At 36.7% G+C, this 22,508-nt stretch overlaps 5 protein-coding genes across 10 annotated transcripts; 1 reads left to right on the top strand and 4 right to left on the bottom strand.

The window, feature by feature from the left end:
• The first annotated feature begins 282 nt into the window (after positions 1 to 282).
• On the top strand, positions 283 to 2,537 carry LOC106388680 (protein WVD2-like 7). Of its 4 annotated transcripts, none has more exons than XM_013828807.3 (8): positions 283 to 506; positions 654 to 1,130; positions 1,208 to 1,468; positions 1,546 to 1,598; positions 1,685 to 1,750; positions 1,863 to 1,932; positions 2,029 to 2,202; positions 2,307 to 2,537. In XM_013828807.3, exons 1-8 carry the CDS (start codon positions 456 to 458, stop codon positions 2,319 to 2,321), a joined length of 1,167 nt encoding a protein of 388 aa, XP_013684261.1. In that variant the 5' UTR covers positions 283 to 455; the 3' UTR covers positions 2,322 to 2,537. The 4 variants fall into 4 exon arrangements, with proteins under 4 accessions (XP_013684261.1, XP_013684262.1, XP_013684263.1 ...); XM_013828808.3 differs by having other exon boundaries at positions 1,866 to 1,932; XM_013828809.3 differs by having other exon boundaries at positions 1,694 to 1,750.
• Positions 2,538 to 2,568: 31 nt separating this feature from the next.
• On the bottom strand, positions 2,569 to 3,438 carry LOC106388682 (classical arabinogalactan protein 11). Its single transcript, XM_013828811.3, has one exon. It carries the CDS (start codon positions 3,149 to 3,151, stop codon positions 2,741 to 2,743), a length of 411 nt encoding a protein of 136 aa, XP_013684265.1. The 5' UTR covers positions 3,152 to 3,438; the 3' UTR covers positions 2,569 to 2,740.
• Positions 3,439 to 3,607: 169 nt separating this feature from the next.
• On the bottom strand, positions 3,608 to 7,141 carry LOC106388679 (protein SIEVE ELEMENT OCCLUSION A). Its single transcript, XM_013828806.3, has 7 exons — positions 6,468 to 7,141; positions 6,313 to 6,393; positions 5,559 to 6,028; positions 5,353 to 5,462; positions 5,124 to 5,266; positions 4,570 to 5,034; positions 3,608 to 4,472 (listed from the first exon to the last, which is right to left on the bottom strand). The coding sequence occupies exons 1-7, from the start codon at positions 7,038 to 7,040 to the stop codon at positions 3,822 to 3,824; spliced, it is 2,493 nt and encodes an 830-aa protein (XP_013684260.1). The 5' UTR covers positions 7,041 to 7,141; the 3' UTR covers positions 3,608 to 3,821.
• A 2,701-nt stretch (positions 7,142 to 9,842) lies between these two features.
• Positions 9,843 to 12,991, bottom strand: LOC106388678 (E3 ubiquitin-protein ligase RGLG1). Of its 3 annotated transcripts, XM_013828803.3 has the most exons (12): positions 12,781 to 12,991; positions 12,394 to 12,433; positions 11,898 to 12,291; positions 11,716 to 11,800; positions 11,491 to 11,631; positions 11,282 to 11,395; positions 11,089 to 11,186; positions 10,935 to 11,014; positions 10,747 to 10,852; positions 10,526 to 10,653; positions 10,269 to 10,431; positions 9,843 to 10,165 (listed from the first exon to the last, which is right to left on the bottom strand). In XM_013828803.3, exons 3-12 carry the CDS (start codon positions 12,216 to 12,218, stop codon positions 10,028 to 10,030), a joined length of 1,374 nt encoding a protein of 457 aa, XP_013684257.1. In that variant the 5' UTR covers positions 12,219 to 12,291; positions 12,394 to 12,433; positions 12,781 to 12,991; the 3' UTR covers positions 9,843 to 10,027. The 3 variants fall into 3 exon arrangements, with proteins under 3 accessions (XP_013684257.1, XP_013684259.1, XP_013684258.1); XM_013828805.3 differs by lacking the exon at positions 12,394 to 12,433; XM_013828804.3 differs by lacking the exon at positions 12,781 to 12,991 and having other exon boundaries at positions 12,394 to 12,749.
• Positions 12,992 to 13,343: 352 nt separating this feature from the next.
• On the bottom strand, positions 13,344 to 15,219 carry LOC106388677 (glucuronokinase 1). Its single transcript, XM_048750027.1, has 6 exons — positions 14,933 to 15,219; positions 14,597 to 14,746; positions 14,299 to 14,487; positions 14,093 to 14,209; positions 13,853 to 14,013; positions 13,344 to 13,757 (listed from the first exon to the last, which is right to left on the bottom strand). Exons 1-6 carry the CDS (start codon positions 15,152 to 15,154, stop codon positions 13,517 to 13,519), a joined length of 1,080 nt encoding a protein of 359 aa, XP_048605984.1. The 5' UTR covers positions 15,155 to 15,219; the 3' UTR covers positions 13,344 to 13,516.
• Positions 15,220 to 22,508: the final 7,289 nt, after the last annotated feature.

Below are 22,508 nucleotides of genomic sequence, written 5' to 3' on the forward strand. Positions count from 1 at the left end.
GTTTGCTCAAAAAAAAAAAATTAATCTTCTGTTAATATAAGCGAAATATTAATAATAAACATGTTTAAAGAAAACTATTGAAAACATTATCGTGTACCTTAGAAAAAAATATATACACTTTAGAAGAAAAAGTGATAATATCTGTTTAAAATATAGTATATTACGGACTACTTACTTTATCTCATAAAGTGTGTGCCTTTTCTTTTTATCTATCAACGGAATAAACAGACATGGTCCCAGACGACCTGCAAAATTTTGAATTCAAATTTAAACAGTGAAAAAAAGCTAAATACAACGGACAAAAATCCACATTTCCACTTTTTTTCTCTTTGTAATTTTTGTAAGCAACTCTTATATTCAAAACAAAACTTGGGATCCTTGTAACTAACTAGATACAATCTAATTTTTCACTTGACTGTCTGTAAAATTAGAACCTTGTTCCAAAAAGAAAAAGCATGGGAGAATCTGCTTGCCTCATGCAGCCATTCTCATACGCAGCTCCACAGGTGGGTTCTTCTTAGTTTCCTCATTCTTTCTACTTCCATTTCAATTCCTTGTCTTACTTTAACATATCACTTAGATATATTTTTGTTTCTCTGTTTTGCTTATAGAGATTTCTATCAAAGATGTATATGTATCTTGTTGTGTTACAGGGAGATTCTCTTGGTGCTTTAGGACAGTCTGTGTCCTTTGGGAGATTCATGTCTGAGAGACTTGACTGGGAAAAATGGTCATCTTTCCCGACACAGAACCGTTATGTGGCGGAGGCAGAGAGATACTCTAGGCCAGGGTCTGTGGCTCAGAAGAAAGCCTTCTTCGAAGCTCACTACAAGAAACTCGCTGCTGCAAGAAAAGCTGCCGCTGAAGAGGCACTCTTGCTCCGACAGCAAACCTCTGATGAGTTGGTTCCAGTTCAAGAAGAAGATATCAATGGCGTAGGAAAGAAAGAATCAGACCCCCCGGTTCCTGAAATGAAAGTAGTTGCAGAAAAAGTAAGCAGGTCTTCTGGTAATAGACAGTCTGATGAGAAAGAGAACCGTCGGAAGACTGAGTCAGAGATCAATGGCAAAGGGTCTACAGTTAAAGAAGAACAACAGGTTGGGGAGAAAACGCCTATGATCCTCCTTAAGGTATATTTTTTTTATTAAAGTTTTTTTCCCATGGCTTCTTGTGTTCTTCATCTGTTAGTTTTTTTTTTTTTTTGCAGAAGAAGAAATCCAAAGAAGCACAACCAAAGAGCAGTACAAAGCCGAGAATGTCTAAGCTCAATATATCGGAGAGGACTCCAAGTCAAAAGCCTAGTAACGAGAGCAGCTCTTACAATTTCACACCAGCAAAAGAGTTCAATAGGTTAGTGTCCATCATAAGGAAGATTGATAGGTCATCAAGAGCTTCTTCTTCTTCTAAGCTACAAACCAAAGAATGCAAAACTCCTCTCCGTACACCTTCTGGAAGCAATAATAATAAGGTGAGTGTTTCACTCATTTTATTCTTAGGGTAAACCAAGAGTAGTGCCTTACGTTCTTGTGATTGGATTAACTGTAGGTGTCTGCAAAGGAGGACTCTTTGTTCACCACACCTTTGTCTAGTAACAGAAGGTAAAAACACACTGCCTCAATAAACTCTTTTAAGCACTTAAATGATGTGTGGTTGGTTAGAGAAGTAACTCATCAGGTGTTAAAAGTAAATGCAGAGCTCCTGATTCTTCTACCAAGACAGGTCGAGGAAGATGGAATTTCCTCCCTGCAGAGTAAGAACTCATCTTTAATTAAAAGAACTATTGCTCAGTTTAAATGTATAATGTGTGTGTGTTTTTGACCAAATGGGAACTTGTTTATTGGAAAAAATAATAAAAACTAAAGCAGGACGCCGAGCTGCTTCACACCGTTTGGCTTGAGAACAGAGGAGAGAGCAGAGAGAAGAAGAAAAAAGGCAAGATGAGCTTTGAGTGTATTTTTCTTTCCTTGTTATCTACGCTTTCTTTAGTCATTGTCGCTTACCATTTGTAAATGGTTCTTGATGTTTCAGAAGCTAGAGGAGAAATTCAAAGCCATGGAGGCACAGAAAGAGAAGAAGGAGGAGGAGCAGGAGAGGAGTGTGGAGAAAGAAGAGAGTAAACTAAGGCAAAGGCTGTGCTTCAAGGCGAAGCCACTTCCAAATTTCTACAAACACAGACCTAAATCCACTGACCAAACTAAAAAAGTAAGCTCATCATCTTTTATTTTTAAATGTTATGCCAAAGAACATATATAGCTCATTCATTGTTTCGTGTCTGTCTGATAGAGATCTGTTTTCGTCTTTTGTAGGCTCTGTTACGGTAGCGCAGAGAGAGAGAGAGAGATGCTAAAGAATAAATCATTTATCCTTCAGAGATGTGAACTACTGTATATTGCGCAGTCTTAGCGCCTGTGTGGAGGATTAGTCTCTCTGGAAGGAATCCTTCAACTACTCTTTTATTCTTTTCTCTGAGACACACTGGATTTGATCATTTGTATTAATATTTGTAATTTTGTGTTCTATAATATCTTTTTGCTTCTTTTGAAAACCACACAAAAACAAACTGTAAACTTACGTAGTAGACAAAGAGCATTTAACGCATCCAAAAATATTACAAGAACATTAGTAGTATAATTAATAATAGGTGCCTTTAATCTTTTGATATTATAATTCGCATATAGTAAAGATTTGGTCTCATCTCAAAAGTTACACAAAGTCATATGAAACAAAGTTGTTTATCAACTTAGAGAGAGAAGAAGAAGAATCCGACGGCGGCGACAGTGCCGGCGATGGAGAGCTTCACATTAGTGGCGCTGCCGTCGAGTACCTCGGGGCCGGGGGTGGGTGCATCGGATGATGGCCCATCAACAACCTCTGGGGTAGGAGCTGGTGGGGAGGAGACTGTGGGTCCCTCCGCAGATTCACTCGGGCTGGTTGCTGCGTAATCGTCTTCGGCTGTTGGTTCCTCTGCCACAGGGGACGATGCTTTGGGTGCTGAGGCTGACGATGATTTGGGTGCAGCAGCCGGTGCCTTGGTCTGCGTGGTGGGTGCTTTTGTAGGGGAGGTGGTGGGAGCAGCCGAGGGTGCGTCGGCAGCGAATGCGGTGGCCACCACCAAAGCCAATAGAGCCAATACGACAAATTGACGTGCCATTTTAAAAATGATTAAAGGTGTTCCAAAGCTAAAGCAGTATGTATTATTTATTTATTTTTCTGAATACTGCAAAAGCTTTAGATGAAGAAAACTAAGAGGACAATGAGATGAATTTATATGTTTTCAGTGATGAGATGTTTTCGGAAAAAAAAACCATGGATTTGAGAGAATAATGGAGATCCAATAGCCTTATTTTAGAAAATGTGTGTCTGTATTATATATTTGTAGCAAACTTTGGATCCTATAATTAGATTATTAAATACTAAATTTGATTTCTAGGAAGAAAAAGAAACCGGTTGTTCCCTTCTGATGGTTGATAACGGTCCAGTTTGAAAACCATAGGAAAATAGTACACAACTATTTGGGAAAAATCAGTATTGATGTATAATCAAATATGTTATTGATGTTTTGGAAGCTTAACTTGAAAAGAAAATCCTTGTATTTTAAAAACAAGAGTTGGCTACAAATACATAAAACTTTTTATTATTTTTCCAAATCATAAACACACAAATTTTAGTACAAAGATTCCGCTTTCATAGACCAGAAGCAGCAGCAACAACGACCACATGAAGAAGAGAAACACAACAAGTAATTTAATTGAATGAGATGAAAGAGAGAGACAAACTTTGGTTTTATTTAAAGAAGCTTCCAAATCAACATCTTCTTCCTCTTACTCAAGGCAGCATTGGTACAAGTAGTACTTTTCCATGGTCCTGCGGCACTCGGTGCACTCGACCTCATCGGGTATAATCCCAGCAGTCTCAGGAAGCATGAACCTTGTGCAGTGGTGTGGTGGGAGACGCATCATCAGATGATCATTGAGTGCTTTCAGAAAACCATGTGCGGGAATGTTGACTTCCCATTCGTTGAATTCAGCCAAACCCTGGGAAAACAAGTTCCCCTTGGCTCGAACCATCAAGTCCGCAGTTTTGCTCACCAGTCCCCACCCATCTCCTTCTCCTCCAAAACCTAACAAAGCAACGATTTCTTGCAGCACAAGGTCCTTTTCCTCTTCTTTAAACCCTTGCCGCCCTTTTGTTCTTCGGGCTTTCAGCATCCTTTGTTTTGACTCCCACATGCTCTCAACCCTTGCCCAGAAAAACCAGATCTGGAACAGGTCCGGCAATGTATGGCTGAGGTTTTCATCTCTGATTGTGTTGATTATCGGCTGGATTCCGTTCTTAGGGTTCCTTTTTCCAACGTAAACCATCTCGATTTGAATGTTTGCTGCTTTTGCAACACTACGCCACAGACTCGTGAAGTTTCTTATCCATTGCATGTCTTCTCCACCATATACACATATGTATTTCCCATCAACAAGCTGATATAAAAACAATAAAAATTACTCATCTCTTGCAATTACTTGTAACACAAGAAACATGATCTCATAAATACTCTGTTTCTGAATAGAAGGAAACCTGGTTGAGGGAGTGAGGATCAGTGCCATCAATCAAGAACTCAAGATTCCACTCCTGTTCACTCCATAGATCATGTTCCCTTGCGGTGGTGAAGGGATATGCGAATGTTTGCCAGATCCAGACCATGGGGAAAGCGTTAGTGGACATAACTTGGCCTTTGGGGTCAAGCGCAACGAGTATAGGTCTGTTCTTGAATCCCCACCATTCTCTCACAAACCTCACCGCAGCTCTTCTTAGCTTCCGAGGCTCTCCAAGAACGTACCACCTCATGTTGGAATGAAGTGACTCGAACTTGGCATCGTGAGCGTCTGTCCAGATATCTTGAACCGGGACCCATAGAATCTCGAATGATTGCTGCCATGCTTCCGTGTAGAGCGATTCCAGAATGTAGAGCTCTTTCTCGATGTTTTCTAGGTCTGATACCAGAAGCAGCACGTGCTTTTGCGTGAGCACGTTGATCCCAACCTGTTTAATGGTTGAAAGCAGGAGCAAGTGAGAGATAAACAGAAACAGACAGAGAGAGAGCAAAAGAGAATTTTAGTTTTGTTCTTTACGCGTCTCTTGGAAACACCAGCGCCATGGTAAAGAAAATCAATAGGTCTGAGAAGACGAAGCAGAGGAGGAACAACATCAACGTGGATGATAGTAGTGAACGTCTGAATGAGTTCTTGATACTCTTCTTCAACTATACCCTCCTCTGTAACATTACAGAACAAAAGAAACGAGCTTGAGAACAGAGAAACAAAGAGAGCTTAATAAAACAAACGTATAGTATATTTTTACCGATAGTCAAGCGACTCTTGTTGAGTTGTTCTAGCAGGTAAGCATTGATCTTCCTAAGCCTTTCACTATTCTCATGTATCTCCGAAACTTCCATAAACGACATGACTTGGCTGAGTGAACACAAATGAGTAGTAACTCTTAAAACTCTTTTCTTGCAGGCCAAGAAAGCTTCGAAATAATAATAATAATAAAAAAAATGCACTTACTCCTGCTTGAACCCGCTGACGCCACTGATATGAGAAACGCAGATCAGAACGCTGCGGACCATCCAATAAACCGCGGTGGGGATATGATCGGTAAACGCAGCTGTGATGTGGTGAGGTGGGAGTTCATAGATCCGGATGATGGTAGTGGTGAGATCAACCATGTCTTGCATCAGAATCCGGGTCTTGTCGAGACGCTGGTGCAGCGCGTTCTGCCTAGAGAAGATGCTTGGGAGCTGTTTGATGAGCGCCAGAGATTTAGTGAGCTGATTCGTTGCGTACGTCTCCGCGAGGAGGAGGAAAACGCCGTATTTCACGGCCAAAGCGGCTAAGACGAGGACTAGCTTAGCATCCCAACGGTATTTGGAGACAAGGGACAGAACAGAGAACGTCGTTGTGTTGCGACTGTCTAAATGAAGCCCTGATGTCATCATGCCGTGAGACTCACCTCCATGAAGACACTTGCACTCGATCTGACACATTGATTACTATACTTCTTTAGAAAAATGAAATTAAATGTTAAAACAAAGAAAGCTTCATATGAGTATGTTGCATACTTTTTCTAATAAGTATGTATTCCTATAGGGAAAAAAAAATCGGGTTTTGAGGCTACTATAAATACTGGTCTAAGGGGTTTGTAAGATATTGATTCACATAATAATAAGAAACTCTAAACGGGTATTTGTCTCAATTCGTTTTGATGTTTCTTTTGTTTTCTTCAAAGTTGAATCGCGTTTGTTCACAACAGAGTATATACCTCGCAAGTGATTTGATCGATGAGTTCCGCGAAAGTTTCAAAGGAGGTATGATCAGCGTAGTCCTTGAACACCACTGACGGCTGCAAAAGAAAGAAAATGAAAATCAATATGATGTCGAAAATTGGGGGATTAATTGGGGAGCAAGAAACAAAACCTTAGAATCAGAAGAGGAGGAGTCAATGGATGGGACGTAGGACTTGAAGATGTCATCAACAACCGAGAGAAGTGATTTGACATCAAAGAAGACCATGTCTGGACTATGAGTCTTCAAGACTCTATCAGCCATCACTCGGTCATCAGAAAGTGAAAACACTGGCCTCCCATTTCTTCGAAAGGCTTGGTTCTTTCCAGGTCCAAATCTTCCACCGAGCGAGTTGTGACCTAGTGATCTCGGAACCAAGGAATGTCGACTGTTGGCATCGTGGAGATCCTCTGATGAGTGAGGATGATGTGCGGTCTTAGGGACTACAGAACCGGTCTTTTTCTCGGGGTCATGATCCATCACCTTATTATGTGGAGGAGCAGCAACATTGTGGTGCTGGAGAGCATCTGAATGTTCACCAAAGGGTTTGTCTTCATGAGTTCTAGGGGCTAAGGGACGCCTTTCGCCTAAGTTATCAGCAGCCAGCTTCTGCTCGGCTGATCTTGGGATCAGAGAGACCCTGTTGAGAGGATCAGCCGGTGGGTCAGTGAAGGGCTTTGGGTTCAGTTGGAAGCGTTGAGCCATACTGGCGAGGAGGTAGGGGTTGAAGCAAAACCGATATGTGAAGGATACGATGTGTTGTGGTGAATGATTGGGTTAGTATCCATGTGTGTGTATATATGTAGGTGAAAAGTGTACTAAACCCAAAAAAAAGAAGGAAAAAAAAGAGAGGAAACTTTGAATCAACTTCTTTGCTTTGTCTTTGGTTCAACACTTGTGTTTTGTGTCACTTTGACACTTCCATATACAGTTCCTTCTACTTGTTCACTTTTCATTTTGTTTTGGATAATAAAGATATATAACATTAAATCCACAACGAAAGCAACTCGTGATACACGTTGAAAGGGACAATAGGCTACCTTGCTTGGATAGTGTTCATTCTCCATGAATCTACGAACATAACGAATCACACACAAAACATATGTATTGAAAACCTACTATCTATATTATAATTTTTACACCTTTATTACTATTGGCGTGTGTCTCAAGTCTCTCAGCTCCTTACTGTTTCCGGATGATCGAACTGTGTGGTATGAATAGTATTCACAATCTGGATCGAGGTTTAGTTTGGTCTGACCTTCGTTGTTTAGTGCTAATCGTTGGATCTTACGGGCAGAGGATAATGGTCCACTGGTTTGGTTAGATATGTTAGTGGCTCTTGGTCAGAGAGGGTTCAGTTGAATTGGAGATTGTTGTAGGTTGAATCGAAGAGAATTCATAAAAGTAGGCATGGGCATAAAATCCGGAACCCGAAATCCGAACCGAACCGAAAAACCCGACCCGTTATCCGACCCGAAATGTAAAAATATCCGAACGGTTGTACAAAAAATATCGAAACCCGAAGTGTTATTAACCGAACCCGAACGGATAACCCGAAAAATCCGAAATTAATAGTCAATATAAATATTTTGAAATATTTATAAGTATTTCAATTATTAAATTCAATATTTGTGGTAATATGATATATAATAATAAATATTAAAATTTTAATAAATGCTTTAAGTACACTATTAGTTATAAATAAGTATTTTATAATTTTCTCATTGAAATAAAATGTCTACTCTCTATAAGGCAATACATCTATATTATTAAAAGAAAAGTACCCATTTGAAAATGTTCTTATTTCATTAATTAAATTCACTTTTTTTTTGCTTGTCTTTTTCAGTTGCATTTATGAAATATCCTAAAACGAATAAAACTGCCTAATTTATTACTTGTCTTTTCAGTTACATTAATGAAATATGCTTAAATGAATTTAAACTTCCTATTTTATTGTTTGTCTTTTTCAGTTACCTTAATGAAATGTCCTTAAATAAATTTGGACATAATGTCATTTAATCAACCAAAAAAACTCATGAGTTATCCTTACGTGCATAATTCTAATAATGGAAATTTTTTAAAAACGTACATCATTAAATTTTTACTTAAAACATGCAACACTAATATATAACATGCATCAATAAAACTAGAATTTGACTCACACAATTGTACAGATATTATTTTCAGTTGATTAAATTTAAAAATAATTATTTATTCAAAAAATATTTAAGAATGGCTATGTTTTTAAAAATTATATGGTATTATTTGTTCATAACTCATTTGTCATTTGATAAATTGTTAGAAAGAAAATTTTAGCATAATATAACTTAGTTGTCATTTGCTAAATTTATGGTTTTTATTTATATTTTTTATTATTTAATTATAATATTTTCATTTTATATTTGAAAGATAAATGAATTTTCTTTCAAACAATATTTTTGTAAATGTATTTTTAAAAAATAATCAATTAAAATTGTTATTATCATTGAATATCATTATTTTTGACATAATTTGAGTTTTCGTTTACATCAAAACTTATCATATTTTAGGATAATTTTAATTTAAAATATAATTTTCATATTTTTCAAACAAATTCTAAAAATATTTTTTTAAATATTTTGTTATAATTGTTAAAAAAATATTGAGTTGCATTTCAAATAAAAAGGTAAAGATATTAAAAATATTCTAATTAAAATATGTAAAATTTAATATAGTTTTAAGGAAATTGTCAAAATAAAAAAAATTACACATAAAATAATCATGATTTTTGTTAACTGGGCGGATCATTATTTATATGATATCGCACACGAAAGAAAAATTTCTGTTTTTAAAATTATCTAATTAACTCTATACTCATTTTTTAAAAAAATTTTATATGATATCACACCTTCGTAAAAAAATAGATAGTTTAAGATGCAAAAAAAAAATATTTACTTAATGAATATAATATGAACGAATATTACAAATACATCATTTAATAAAATAAATAATTAAAAACTGAAAATTCATATCCGCGCTGGCGCGCGGGTCAGGGTCTAGTATTGTTTATAAATGATGTTTTGTTTTCATGCTTGATTTAACATTTTATAGTTATTTTATCAATTTTATGTGTGACAGATTAATTTTTATTTAATTTAGTTGTTTTTCTTTATGTTTTGCTTCACTATTTTTGTTTTTTACTTCAGTTATATCCGATCCGAACCGAACAGATATAACCCGAATCCGTATGATTATTTTATGGGTTTTAGGACGCAATACAATTTTGAACCGAACCCGAAGTGTTATTATTCGAATCTGACCGTACTAATAAAATTTTAATATCGGACCTAGGAGGGTAGGCCTACATAAAAGTATCTTTTAAATTGTTAAAAAAAAAAACACTTGGTAGAAGTTAAGAATCAAAGTAGAAAGAAAGTGACCAACTTTAAATTTTATGATTTGGAGAAGAAAGGAATATTCTGAATATATCTAGTACCAATCTTGGACTTGTACGGGTTGGTGATGATAGATATAAAAAGCAAAGCATCTTTTTAATAGGATCTTGACAGAAAATCAACAGAAAAACTTGCAACCCAAGCAAAGTAACTAAAGATAGAACAAGCAGCTATGTTTGAGAATTCAATCAAAGAACAAAAGAACATTTTTGTTTTTTTTACAGAAAGATCTGAAATCTCTTGGAGAAGAGTGGTGAACTAATAGAGCTTGATTCTGGTCTGGATGGGTGCACGACAAATAGGACACACCTTAAGATCTGGTCCGCATTCAGAGCATGTCTGATGGCCGCAACCAAAGGCCATGTTTTTGGGATTGCTCAGACATATCGGGCATAGCTGCGTTCACAGGGCATTAACAACACGAATTTAGAATATTTCAAACCTTTTTTATTTTATTTTTTGAAACATTTCAAACAGGTTCAACGTTGCTACTATATACCTGGTTGTCGTCCACACTAGTGGTCATATTCTTGCTCTCCATCGGAAAAGTAGGTACACTCGGTTCAAAACTCTGTACTGGTGACGGCTTGAAGAATGTTGCTCCACTCTGCTGCACCGGAGGTGGAAGTGGGATTCTCTCTTGGATACTCCCATTTCTTCGCCTGCAAAAAACATGTCAGGGCAACAAGAAGAAGAAACTTGGTAACAACTTTCATAGCCGTTTCAAATTTTTTGGGGTTTTGGTTCATTAATTACCCTAAAAGGCCAAGCTCGATCGTGGCTTTGTACTGTGGAGGAATCTCCATGAGAGCAGAGAGTGCGAACTCTGTCTCCTTTCGAGACTGCTCTTTGTTCTTCGACATGATCTCCGTGAAGTTCACAAACTATAGAAAACCGATTCAAAAAACAAAAGAGATGGAAAAATGTCTCAGAACCGAAGAAGGTGATGTGTTCAAAAGAAGAATTAAGGAGGTTACTTGGAAGTTATCAAAAGCTCGGGAAGGTATGTTATCATCAAATTCCTGCATCATGTCCCATGGTCCATCCCCGACCCCCACTAAGATTATCGACAAAGGAAGTGCACTGCAACACAAAAGAAAGGAATTGATTATATAATACCTACAAAACATAAAATAAATTTAAAACATAGTCAATATTCACACACCTCGCTTTAACAATTGCATCAACAGTCCTCTGTTCTTGGGGACTTAACTGCCCATGTTCCGTATCCACACTTCTTGTTACCTGAGATTGATATTCTTAGGAAGAGAGAAATCAGAGGTATCATATCACAGAGCTTAGGCATCAAAAATATTAACCTGTCCATCGGCTATGATAACTAACACATGATATTGGCCACTACTTTGCTCAACCACTGTCATCGCCATTTCAATGATGGGTGCAAAAGATGTCGGTCCTGATAATACAAGATTTCAGCAACACACAGAGTCTAAGTACTTCAGTTTGCGTTTCACAATGACATAGAGAATGCTAAAAACAAAAAGGAGAAACCTGCGAGCTTAAGGTGAGGTACAATTTCCCTGTAGCGAGCCAAAACTTGCTCAAATCCATTACAGGATCTACCCTCTGGATAGAAACTAAACACGTCTTGATCATGCGTTGATGCTGCAAAAGAGAGAGAGATCAGGAGGAGAGCAAAATGTTGATGATATAACCCACTAATTATCTGAAATTACAAGACCAAGTAAGCAGATGATTACCGTCACCAAAACCAAAACAAGGAATTAAGTTGTCTTCGTCAAAGGCGGCTAAGGTTCTTCCAATGATAGTGATAGCTTGCTCGTAAGGATTGGGAGTATTGCTGATATGATGCAAGCTTTTCTTATTGAAGGACTTGGCTCCTGCAAAATGATGATGATTAGCCTAGCCTAGCCTAGCATGTCCCCTCCTTGACCTAGATGAAGAAAGAGAAACTCAAACCAAACCTGTCCACTCATTGCTCTTGGTGAAATCGATACCAACGATAAGATTAGAAGATTCAAGACCAGCACGCCCTAGAGCCTCTGACACCTGGGATCATTCCAATGTAATGCTAGATTCATATTTCAACACCAAGTGTTTTTGTGTATTTCATTCATCACTTGTTAAAAGAAAAAAAGAGGCTCACCTGATCTAAAGAGGCGTAGTTATCAGATATTTTGGAATACCTACGATCAAACTTCTTCCTATCAGTAGGATGAGGCTGTGGGGGAGGATAAGGATAAGCATATGCCTCCTCTTGAGTATAAGGAGGCGGCTGAGGAAGATGAGCACCAAAACTGGGAGCCGGTGATGGAGATGGAGCGGGAGCAGGAGAATAGGAGGGTGGAGGAGGATAGTTGTAGCTACCAGGTCCGGATTGAGGATAACTCTGATGAGAAGCCCATGATGATGATGATGAAGATGGCGACTCTTGCCTCCAATCTTCTTTAGAATTTCCTCCTCCCATCAAACTTTACTCGGATTTTTATTTTATTTTTAAAAAGCAAACAAACAAACTTGAAGGCTGAAGATCAATATACCTTGCACAGAGGATAAGAAAAAAGATATTCTGGAATTTAGAATCTTATCAACTTTATACACAGAAAGAAGAAGAGAATGGAGGGAGGCAACATGCAAAATACCTAAGGGAGGGCTAATGACAACAGAAACCTTGAGCAAGACCTAACAAACAAAGGTGGCGAAATTAATTGTATTAAGGCGAAGGATACTATTAGTATGCAGGACGAGGAAAAATATACACAACACAAAGGCGGCGGCGTCTTAATGAAACTTAATGAAGAAGAGATTCATTCAATCACGACTAGTAATCACCGACTCAATTACTAAAAATGATTCATTCAACTTTGAGTCAGCAAATAGATTTCATAATACAGCCTAGAAGGTGGCGACGACGAATCTACCCCCCGTTCCGTTCCAACTAATATAAAATCAACAAAACTACACCAACCAGCTGTTGACTTTTAATCAAATCGGTCGACAACTAACTACAATTAGATAAACATCCAAACCTTTTTATATGTCAGCTCCACTACGACGAAAAAAAAGATAAACGACACTATCAACAGATATCCCTCCTCTCTCTCTCTTTCTCTCTTTGTTGGTCAAAAGGGATCTTCGATGGCGGCGTCTTCAATCCCAATTCTAGTATTACGATACTTCGCCTAAATTTGTTCAAAAAGAAATAAATCTAAATTCATTGTTTAATGTTTCACTTTCACGTGTCAATCATAAATTCAAAAGGTAAACGTCCTTTTGTCTATAGTTTTGGATCAGGACCACTTTAACACGTACATAATCCCTAATATATATATTAAAAAGGCTTTTATCCAGTAATACAGAATCCAACAATATATATAGAAAAAGTTGGCCCAACATAGTATTGCGGAAGTTCAAAGCCCAGACCAATTTTACATTCTTTTAATCTTTGTTTCTTCTCATTCATAATATTTACCCTTTACTATATAGTTCTATTTTTTTCTTATAATTTATTTTAAAAAGTAGTTCCAAAGTACAAACTAAAAAGACATGATTTCTTCCTTATTCTTGATGTTGAACACGCAAAAAAAAAAAAAAGAGCAGGAAAATTGGTTTTAAACGTGAAAAACTGTATATGGAAGAAAACAAAACAGAAAAGATTTAAAGGATATAAACTAAGGAAAAGACGTAGAAAAATGAAAAGGCATAGACATAAAAGCTCACATGTAATGTATGTAACTGAGGCTTTCTCCGTGGAGAAAAGAAGACTCAGCCAAGGCTTTGAATGTCAGAATCATTCAAGCATGAAGGTGCAATCTTTACCGGCTCAAGTATGAATCCCAATTTCTTGCATTCTTCTTCCAAACTCTTCACCTGAGATGGTCCCTCAGGACAGAAAACCACAACTGCTCCTCCACTTCCGGTGAACTTGGAAGCTGCGCCTACCCTCCTTGCCACTTCCACCATCTCTATGTTCATTGCTCCTAAGCATTCGTCCCCAAACATCTTCCTACGTACAGAGACAATAATTTCATAACTAAATGTCTAGGTGTGTAGCTGTGCATAGGTTTCCGATTTCTATATTCTCTCGAAATCAGATATTACCTCCGAAGGTCGAAGTTACGGTTCATGAGTTGCACGAGCTTGGAATGGTCCTTTTCGAGTAATGCAGTTCGGCCCTCTTCTGCTAGCTTTCCAACCTCTTCCATTGATGTGATTATCAACTCATCGCCATCTAACCATCTTTGTCGAACCCTACTATGTACCTGTATGAAAAAGAACATGTAAAATAGCAAAACTTGTCACTCAACTGTATACGCCTGAGTTGTAGTCATTTGAGAATACCTTGCCGGAGTCGCTGGGGTTCTCAGCATAGATAAGATGCAAAGGTGGAAGGAGAGTGATATCCATAGGAGTGTAAATCCCATGTCCCAGCTTATCCATGTGCTCCTTACTAAAATCCTGCAGAGGTGAAGATGGAAAAAAAAAAGGTCATTAACTAATGATGGAAATACCAAAGGCTATGTAAAGATAAGACCGCCGGGACCCACCATGTGAACAAGACCACCATAGACCTGAGCAACCCGGTCCTGAAGACCAGCGACAATACCAAGCTCTTTCTCAGCATTGAGAACAAGGTTAGGGCGAACTTGTAGTTTGATGAGATGCCTGACGTTGTAGAAGTCGAGAAGGCAGCTAAGAGCAGCGGATACAATGGCGCTAGAACCAGAAAGCCCTGTCTGGAACATCATAAATAATAGAGAATCAGCAATGTGTATATATGTCAACAAGCAGAAATTCAAATTCGAAAAACGAAGAATAAAGGGAGCAAAATATCACAGTGTGTACCTGCCTAGGGATATTGGTGTCGTAGGAAAGAGTGAAGTTTCGTTGATGAAGCTGAATGCCATTATCTTTGCAATGGTTACGGAACACTTTACAAATGGCCATTAGCAGCCTAACACCGCCGTAGTAACCTTCATTTTCCAAGCGGTTCAGCTTAAAGGAAGGAAGCACCAAAGAGAAAAACAAATGTTAATGTTAATGTAATCACATCGTTAGAGCTATATATATGTAAACTAGTTTCACTATCCAAACAACTAAAACTAAGGATCCACCAAATCTGGAGTAGAAAGAAACTAGTAAATCACTTTGCATTAACAATCAATGGAAAAGCGTGAGTACGAGATGGTCAAGAGAGTTGAACTGGACGAGATCGTTGAATGGATGTGGCTTTATTATCACATGTTCCGATGGCTCCAGCTTCACTGACGCCCAGAAGTTGCCTATTGTGAATGAGATTGTACGCCCGAAGTATACATCGCTAGGATTCCCCAGAAACCCGATCCGAGCGAACGACCTATGCTCGATCGCCGCCGTGGCCGTGGATTTCGGATCCTGATCCATCTACTCCCCTGGACCCCTTGCACGTTTTTTCTAATTTACTTTTTTTAGCAATATCCACATTTGTAGATCGATCGAGGCAGTGTATTTATTTTTTTTTTAACCCAGACTCATCGCGGGGGGCCCACATATATTCTGAGCCAAGCCTGGACATTCGGTTTTCGGTTAGGGTTAATTCGGGTTTGGACTTCAGAAAACCAAACAGGAGCCGTCCAAAAATCGGTTCTTCGGTTTCGGTTTCGGTTCATATCGGAATTACGTCAGGAACCGGTAACTATCCAAAAATTATCGGGTCCAGTTCGTTCTGGTTACTTTTGTAATCAATCTACCCAAAAATATCTAAAAGTAACTAATCTACCCGAATTACCCAAATAAAAAAAGGAGTATTTGCACTCTCAACAAAGATGATCTATATCTTCCTCCAAATTCACATATGGTTTATTTTACTACACGAGTTTGTGTTGTTACAACGATACCGTGATGAAGCTTTACCTCTGGAACAAGACTGCATTTGTGTTCTGTGAAAAGTTTAAAGCATCTGGAGGCACTGCACTTGTTATCTTAGTCACCACCTTAAATCTGAAACGGTTTGGAGGTTTGTATTGCTAACTTTCATTGATGTTTTAAGATGTTAAATATGGTTGGGGTCCTTAGTTTCATTATATCATAATTTTCCTGATGTGTCATGGCATTCGTTCTATTATAGACGTCCTATCTCTATCTGTTATGGCGCCTTCACGGGTATTTCTGGATAGTGATGTTCAAGAAACACTCTTCTACCTCGGTAAGGTTTAGGGTTCATGAATTGGAATGTCATTCGTGTTACTCCGCTATTGTAATGTCTGGTTTGACGTTTTCTCCAGGCTGAACTCGAACTTGGATGTTGCCAGCAGAGTTAATGCAGAGGTGGTCACCAAGCCTGAGCCAGCAACCTTGGGAGAACTCTTCTCCTATATGAATCAGGCATCCGCTAAGGTATTATAGCTCCAATGTCTGCTACATTCAATAAGATAAACTAAGTTTCTCATTGAATTTTCAAACATTTTTCCAGGTTGCTTGGTTTGAGTGCACAACAACTATTGATGATGTTGTGCACGGTTCTGGATGATATTATATAGGCTGCGGTGTGTGCCATACTAAGGCAACCAAAGGGCCCACAACGCTTATGTGTAAGAAATGTGGGAAGAGTGAAATTGTTGGTATGGTGCAGTAAGTGGCTTAGATATAGTTATACACATTCTTTGACTGCAATGGTTGTTAATGCCTCTCTGTTACAGGTACCTGACGAAGCTCTCTGTGTATGACCATAATGATCAAGCCGTATTTGTTGTCTTTGGTGATGCTGGTGAGGAGTTGACTGGAAAGAAAGCTGCTGAGTTGGTTGAGAGATACTACCAGGTAATTAGAAATCTGTATGATTATGAGATTTAGAACGTATTCTTACAAAAAAATTTGAATATGTATTCTGAGAATGTTGGAGGGGATCACATAGTTCCAGTGTCTCAAGCTATGATTGATACCATTGGACAGACACGAAAGTTCATTGTGAAGGTATCAAATCACAATCTGACTGCCAAGACCCAGACTCTAACTGTGACAAAGGTGCTCCCACTCGAAGCCCCGGAACCCAAAGGCAACTTAGGAGAGAACGTTGGTGAGGAAGCTGATACTGAGAGGGAGGATCATGCAGATGAGTCGGTGAAAAGGGGTGCTGATGGGATTGAGTCAGAAGGTGTGAAGCGTGGTTAAGATTTGCCTTTGCATTATTATAACAACCTTGGTTATAATCTCTTTTGCTAATAATATCTATTATTAATCTCTTTCCATGTTATATAGTTTGATTAAAAATAATAATGGCTATCTATATATATACGAGAATTTGGGAAAAAAATGATAGATAAATCATTATACTTGGTTAAGGTGGCCGAGATTTAATGATTACGATTTAAATTTGTAATAAATTAGAAATGGTTCATATTAGAATTCAAGCGTGTAAAACACTTCATATTGAACTATAATTTAAATGTTGTCATAGCTATGGATAGTCTTTAGATTTTTTTCTGAGGTGGAGTTGCAGTATGAAAATGAAATTTCAATATTTTTGTTAATATGTTTGAGAATAAGCTAATGGTTTAGCAACACATCTACATGTTGAGAATAAGCTAATGGTTTAGCAACACATCTACATGCTTTCTTCTTTAAAAGTCCACCACCTTATCTATAATTACCACCACCTTATCTATGATTACCACTTTTATGATTTACGATTTTACTATCTGCCTTTAGTAGTGATAATAACTTTCCTCTGTTTACAAACATTGCTCATACCAATAGAAACTACTCTATTGTACTCTGGACAACCACCTTATTCTGAAACTCTTTTATTTTTATCAAATTTATGCTACTGATAAAATACTGAAAACATACCTATAAAAAATTCTGATCATAAGAATCGTTAAAAATTAACATATGTTATTCATAATTAGATATCATTATTTGATATAAATGTCTATACATTTGTCATAGGGAGTGATAGGTATTATTATGTTCTCATCTTAGTTAGATATGCAATTCCATACATAATAATTTGGATCTTTTCATGTATGGTCTCAATATTTGGTTTCAAAGTAAACGACAATTTATAATTAAGTTAACATTGAATTTTGTTTTAAATTTCATTTAGTTTGGTTCATTTTATTAGGTTTGTAAATATACTTATACAAGTTTTTATAATTTGATATATGCTTCTTGAAAAATGAATATAAATCTCGAATTGCATTAATAAACACTTCTAATATTTAAAATTTTATTATAAGTCATTTTGATAGTTGAATAAGCAAACCAATCCATAAATATTTCAAACTTCATGATTGATTATGAATTAATAATGTAGTTACACCCAGAAATTGAAAAGGTCGTATTTATACGTATAATTCATCTTAATTACGTACCTTATAAACAAAAAAATTTGAACAGCCCAAGTGTTACAATGTTGGGCATGTATCACATATATTCCTTCTAATTGAACAACTTTTTTTTTTTTAATTAAGATTATGAATTGGATTAATATTTTTGGCTTACTTATTTAGTTTATCCTTTTAAATTTAAAAATATAATTGATAACTCATATAAAATTTGGTAAGCTTATTTTTAAAAACATAGAACCACACATAAAATGTTGTAGTTGCATTCATGAACATATCTTATAATATTCGGAAATTCATGTATAATTATGAATAATAAAACAAATAAATCCTAATATTTGGTAAATCATCGCATCCTTAAAATTGAAAATATGATATTCGATGATCATTTAACATTGTTTGAAATTAATTTCTTTAAATCATTGGATCAAAAATATAATATAATCGTCATATAATATGTTTTCTAGAAGGCAGAAATGGAAAATGACCAAAAATTAAACACATGTTTGTAGGAGAGTTTGAATCCTGGTCCAGGAGCTTTTAGGATGACTACTCTACCACTAGAGTAAAGATACACTTTGGAAAATTCATGCTCGAAATATTACATATAATAGGAAGCCGGAAGACACGGGATTTTTTAATCACGCCTTTTCAGAAAGTTTGAGTGTTTCTTCTTCCTTTTAACGAGGGAAACTCGAGACTCTTCTTCTTCCATCTCTCCACTGCTCTCAAACCGATCTCATCCGCCATGACTGAACAAAGCAATTCTCCTACTACTCGACCTAGATGGCGGAGGTTCAGCGAGGTCGATTCCTCATTCGGAGAGCGCCATCACTTCCAACCCCAAGTTCCATTCGAGTCGTTCAACGATCGTCTCCAAAGAAGCCGACTGTTATTCCGCAATGTCGTTACAACAATCGGAGGATATTCTCGCCGTCATCATAACGAGGAAGCCGCTATCGGGTATCGTTATCTCTGTCCCAGTAGATAATCATCATTGAGACGTTGTTCCAGTTAATGGATTCGCTTCTCATATGGATCACAATGTCTTTGTTTTTCCTTGAGCGTAGCTAATAGATGTTTCTCATACTCATCTTTGGCCTGCAGCGCCTCTGCTGTCTTCTCTCCGGCAATTTTCAGCATCTTTTCTGCTTCACTTTCATCCAGCACCTCATATTCAACTTGTGGGCCTAATTAACAAATCCGAGAGATCGCAGAAGCTAGGTCAGCTTTCAGTTTTGCATTCTCAACTTCCATCTTGCTGGTTGTAGCTATCTCCACTAATTCAGAGGCCGCTAGGTAATCATCAAAACTGTCTAAACCTATCTCCTCAGTCTCACTATCACTAGACATGCCCAGTGAACTCCTTGAGGATGCAACCTTTGAATGTAACCCAACTAGATACTCAGAAGCATATCGATCAACGTCAGCCATTTCAATATTGATCAAAGTTGTATCATACAGAGCTACATTGACATCACACTGAGTGGGAGTGTCATATAAACCCATTGAGGCCAACTAGTCACGAGGTACAAAAACATTGTAACTTATAATCGAAAATTAAGTATCAACAACAATTAGCAATAAACAACTGATTTGTTTCAACTATCCCCTAACAGTCAATTATTTGCCAAGCACACAATGGTAAAAGACACAATCACTAAAATTACAACACAAAAAAAAAATGCACCATAAACGACCCACAATATTTCAAGATTTATAACTATATACTATCCCACCAAGTAATATATTCTACTTCGGATATAATAAGTGCACCCAAAAATATTTTCACCTTTTTCTTCCGAAATATTAGTTTCCCATCTATGTGAAACATATAAAAAATTTGAACATCCAATCAAAACTTAATTATTCTTAGCATAAAAATTATCAATAGTAATAAAATATTTCAAATCAAACACACAATTGAAATAGCCCATTTTATTTGACCAATTGAATTCGAATAATTTATAATTATTTCTTAGGGTTTTTTGCAAAATTGACCTACAACTTAAAGTCAAACACAAAACTAACCTCCTTTTTTTTGAAAATTAGTTTTGCCCTATTCACCCCACAAGTTCATATAATTTACGAAAATGCCATCATTTTTTTTTCTTTCGAAAATGACATCTTTACTCTCTCACCCTCATCATCTTCAAGTAATTACAAGATTGTCATTGTCATCAATACCACAACCACCATGAACAACCAATTTGAAGCTCTTAATGCTCCCAAAATCGATTTACCCTTCTTCTTTTTCCATTCTTGTGAACTAAACACAACATATCTCTCACTTTCTCTCCACAATGAGCTAAAAAAACCCAAGATTATGATTCTAAATTTTTTATGGTTCATAGAGTCATAGAAGCTAACGATTCTGGGTGGGTGACTTTCGTTTGTGATTTTGTGTGCTTGGAGAAGCCTTATGTATGCTAAGGAACTTATCTCACCAATTTAAGGTATGACATCGAGTTTTTTTCCAGATCTGTTCGTCAGACGACTTACTTGGGAAGTCGTCTGGCTGTAGACGACTTACCTGGAAGTCGTCTGGTCAACGCAAAGGTTATTTTTGCAATTGACTTTGAAATCTGTAACCTGAGACGACTGAAAGTTAAGTCGTCTACTATTGTTTGGTTTCAAAAAAATTTCCAAAGAACCTAGACGACTTACATTTCAGTCGTCATAGGTTAATTTTGCATTTGACTGGATAATTACAGAAGTTTGACTTCCCCAGACGACTTACATTTCAGTCGTCTGTCGAAAATTAAAATAATAATATTTTTTAAAAAGTAAACTACATACAATTAAGTAGTCATAGGTTAGTTTTGCAATTGAAAAAAAGAACTTCAAGATTTAATTATACACAGATGATTTATAATTCAGTCGTCCACCAGACGACTTACTTGTAAGTCGTCGAGGATTTTTTTCCGAGATTCTGGTCAAACCTCGTAAATCCTAGACGACTTACATTTCAGTCGTCTCGTGGACGACTGAATTATAAGTCGTCTGTATATAATTAAATCTTGAAGTTTTTGTTTTTCAATTGCAAAACTAACCTATGACGACTTAACTGTAAGTCGTCTACTTTTAAAAAAATATTATTATTTTAATTTTCACTAGACGACTGAAATGTAAGTCGTCCAGAAAAGTCAAACTTCTGAAATAATCCAGTCAAATGCAAAACTAACCTATGATGACTGAAATGTAAGTCGTCTAGCTTTTTGGAGTTTTTTTTTTAACCAAACAATAGTAGACGACTTATATTTCAGTCGTCCGAAATAACAGATTTCAAAGTCAATTGCAAAAATAACCTCTGCGTTGACCAGACGACGTATAGTTTAGTCGTCTGGACAACTTAGATTGAAGTCGTCCGCGTCTTCTCTGCTAGTTTTTAAGTCTTCTACGTTAGTTTTTGAATAACTTGTATTTTTAAGAGTGATAAGTAACTTCAAGATATGTAAAACTCATATTTACAAAATATGTTCTCTTCCTTAGTTTTACTAAATTTGACTAAGTTTTTCAACGCAAACTTATAAAAAATATGATATGCTTTGACTAGTTACTATTGTTTGTTTCCATCTCTTAAGTATTATTGTTATAGACAATAATGATGACTATTGTTATGAGTTGGAAAAAGGGTTAAATGCTTCTTAAAATGTTATCAATATGAAGCTACCAACATTCTTGTTTATTAAGATGAGAAAAGGCCATTGGAGTTTATTATTGCATATGAGAGATCCAAAGATAAGAAAAAGGCTACTGAAGTCTATTATTTCATTGATTTGTAAATGTGTAAACACATTGTTAGCACATTTAATACATCTTGGAAAACATTATTACTGATTTTACAAAAAATTCACAACTAAAAGAGTGGACATGCAATTCACAAAACAGACCACAAACAAAACTATTATAGATCATTCCTCTACAAAGACAAGCTTGGATTCCACTTGAGTAGACAAGACCAGACGACTTTTAAGAAGTCCAGACGACTTCTAAGAAGTCCAGACGACTTCCAGGAAGTTCAGTCGACTTTGTCAGAAGACTTTTAGGAAGTTCAGACGACTTCCAGACGACTTTACAGGAAGTCCAGACGACTTTCAGACGACTTCCAGACGACTTCCAGACGACTAACAAGTAAGTCATCCCAGAAGTCTTCCAGATCTGAAAAACCTGCATATTAAATCCATATCTGAAAAACCTGCATATTCAAAAACGTTCAAATGACTTAAAAACAGAAAAAATGAGTGGAAGATTAGATAAATCTACCTTTACAGAACACACAAAAATACATATCTAAAAATAATAGATCTACCTTTAAATTAGTGGAAGATGAGTACCATCTAATTAAAAACCTGCAAAAAAAGATAGATTAGTAAGAAAGACATGAGAAAAAACTGAAAAATTCATATAAAGTTTGGTGTTTTCAAGTCAAA

The sequence above is a fragment of the Brassica napus genome, chromosome C3 (genome assembly GCF_020379485.1).
Source record: "Brassica napus cultivar Da-Ae chromosome C3, Da-Ae, whole genome shotgun sequence".
Taxonomy (NCBI): Eukaryota; Viridiplantae; Streptophyta; class Magnoliopsida; order Brassicales; family Brassicaceae; genus Brassica; species Brassica napus.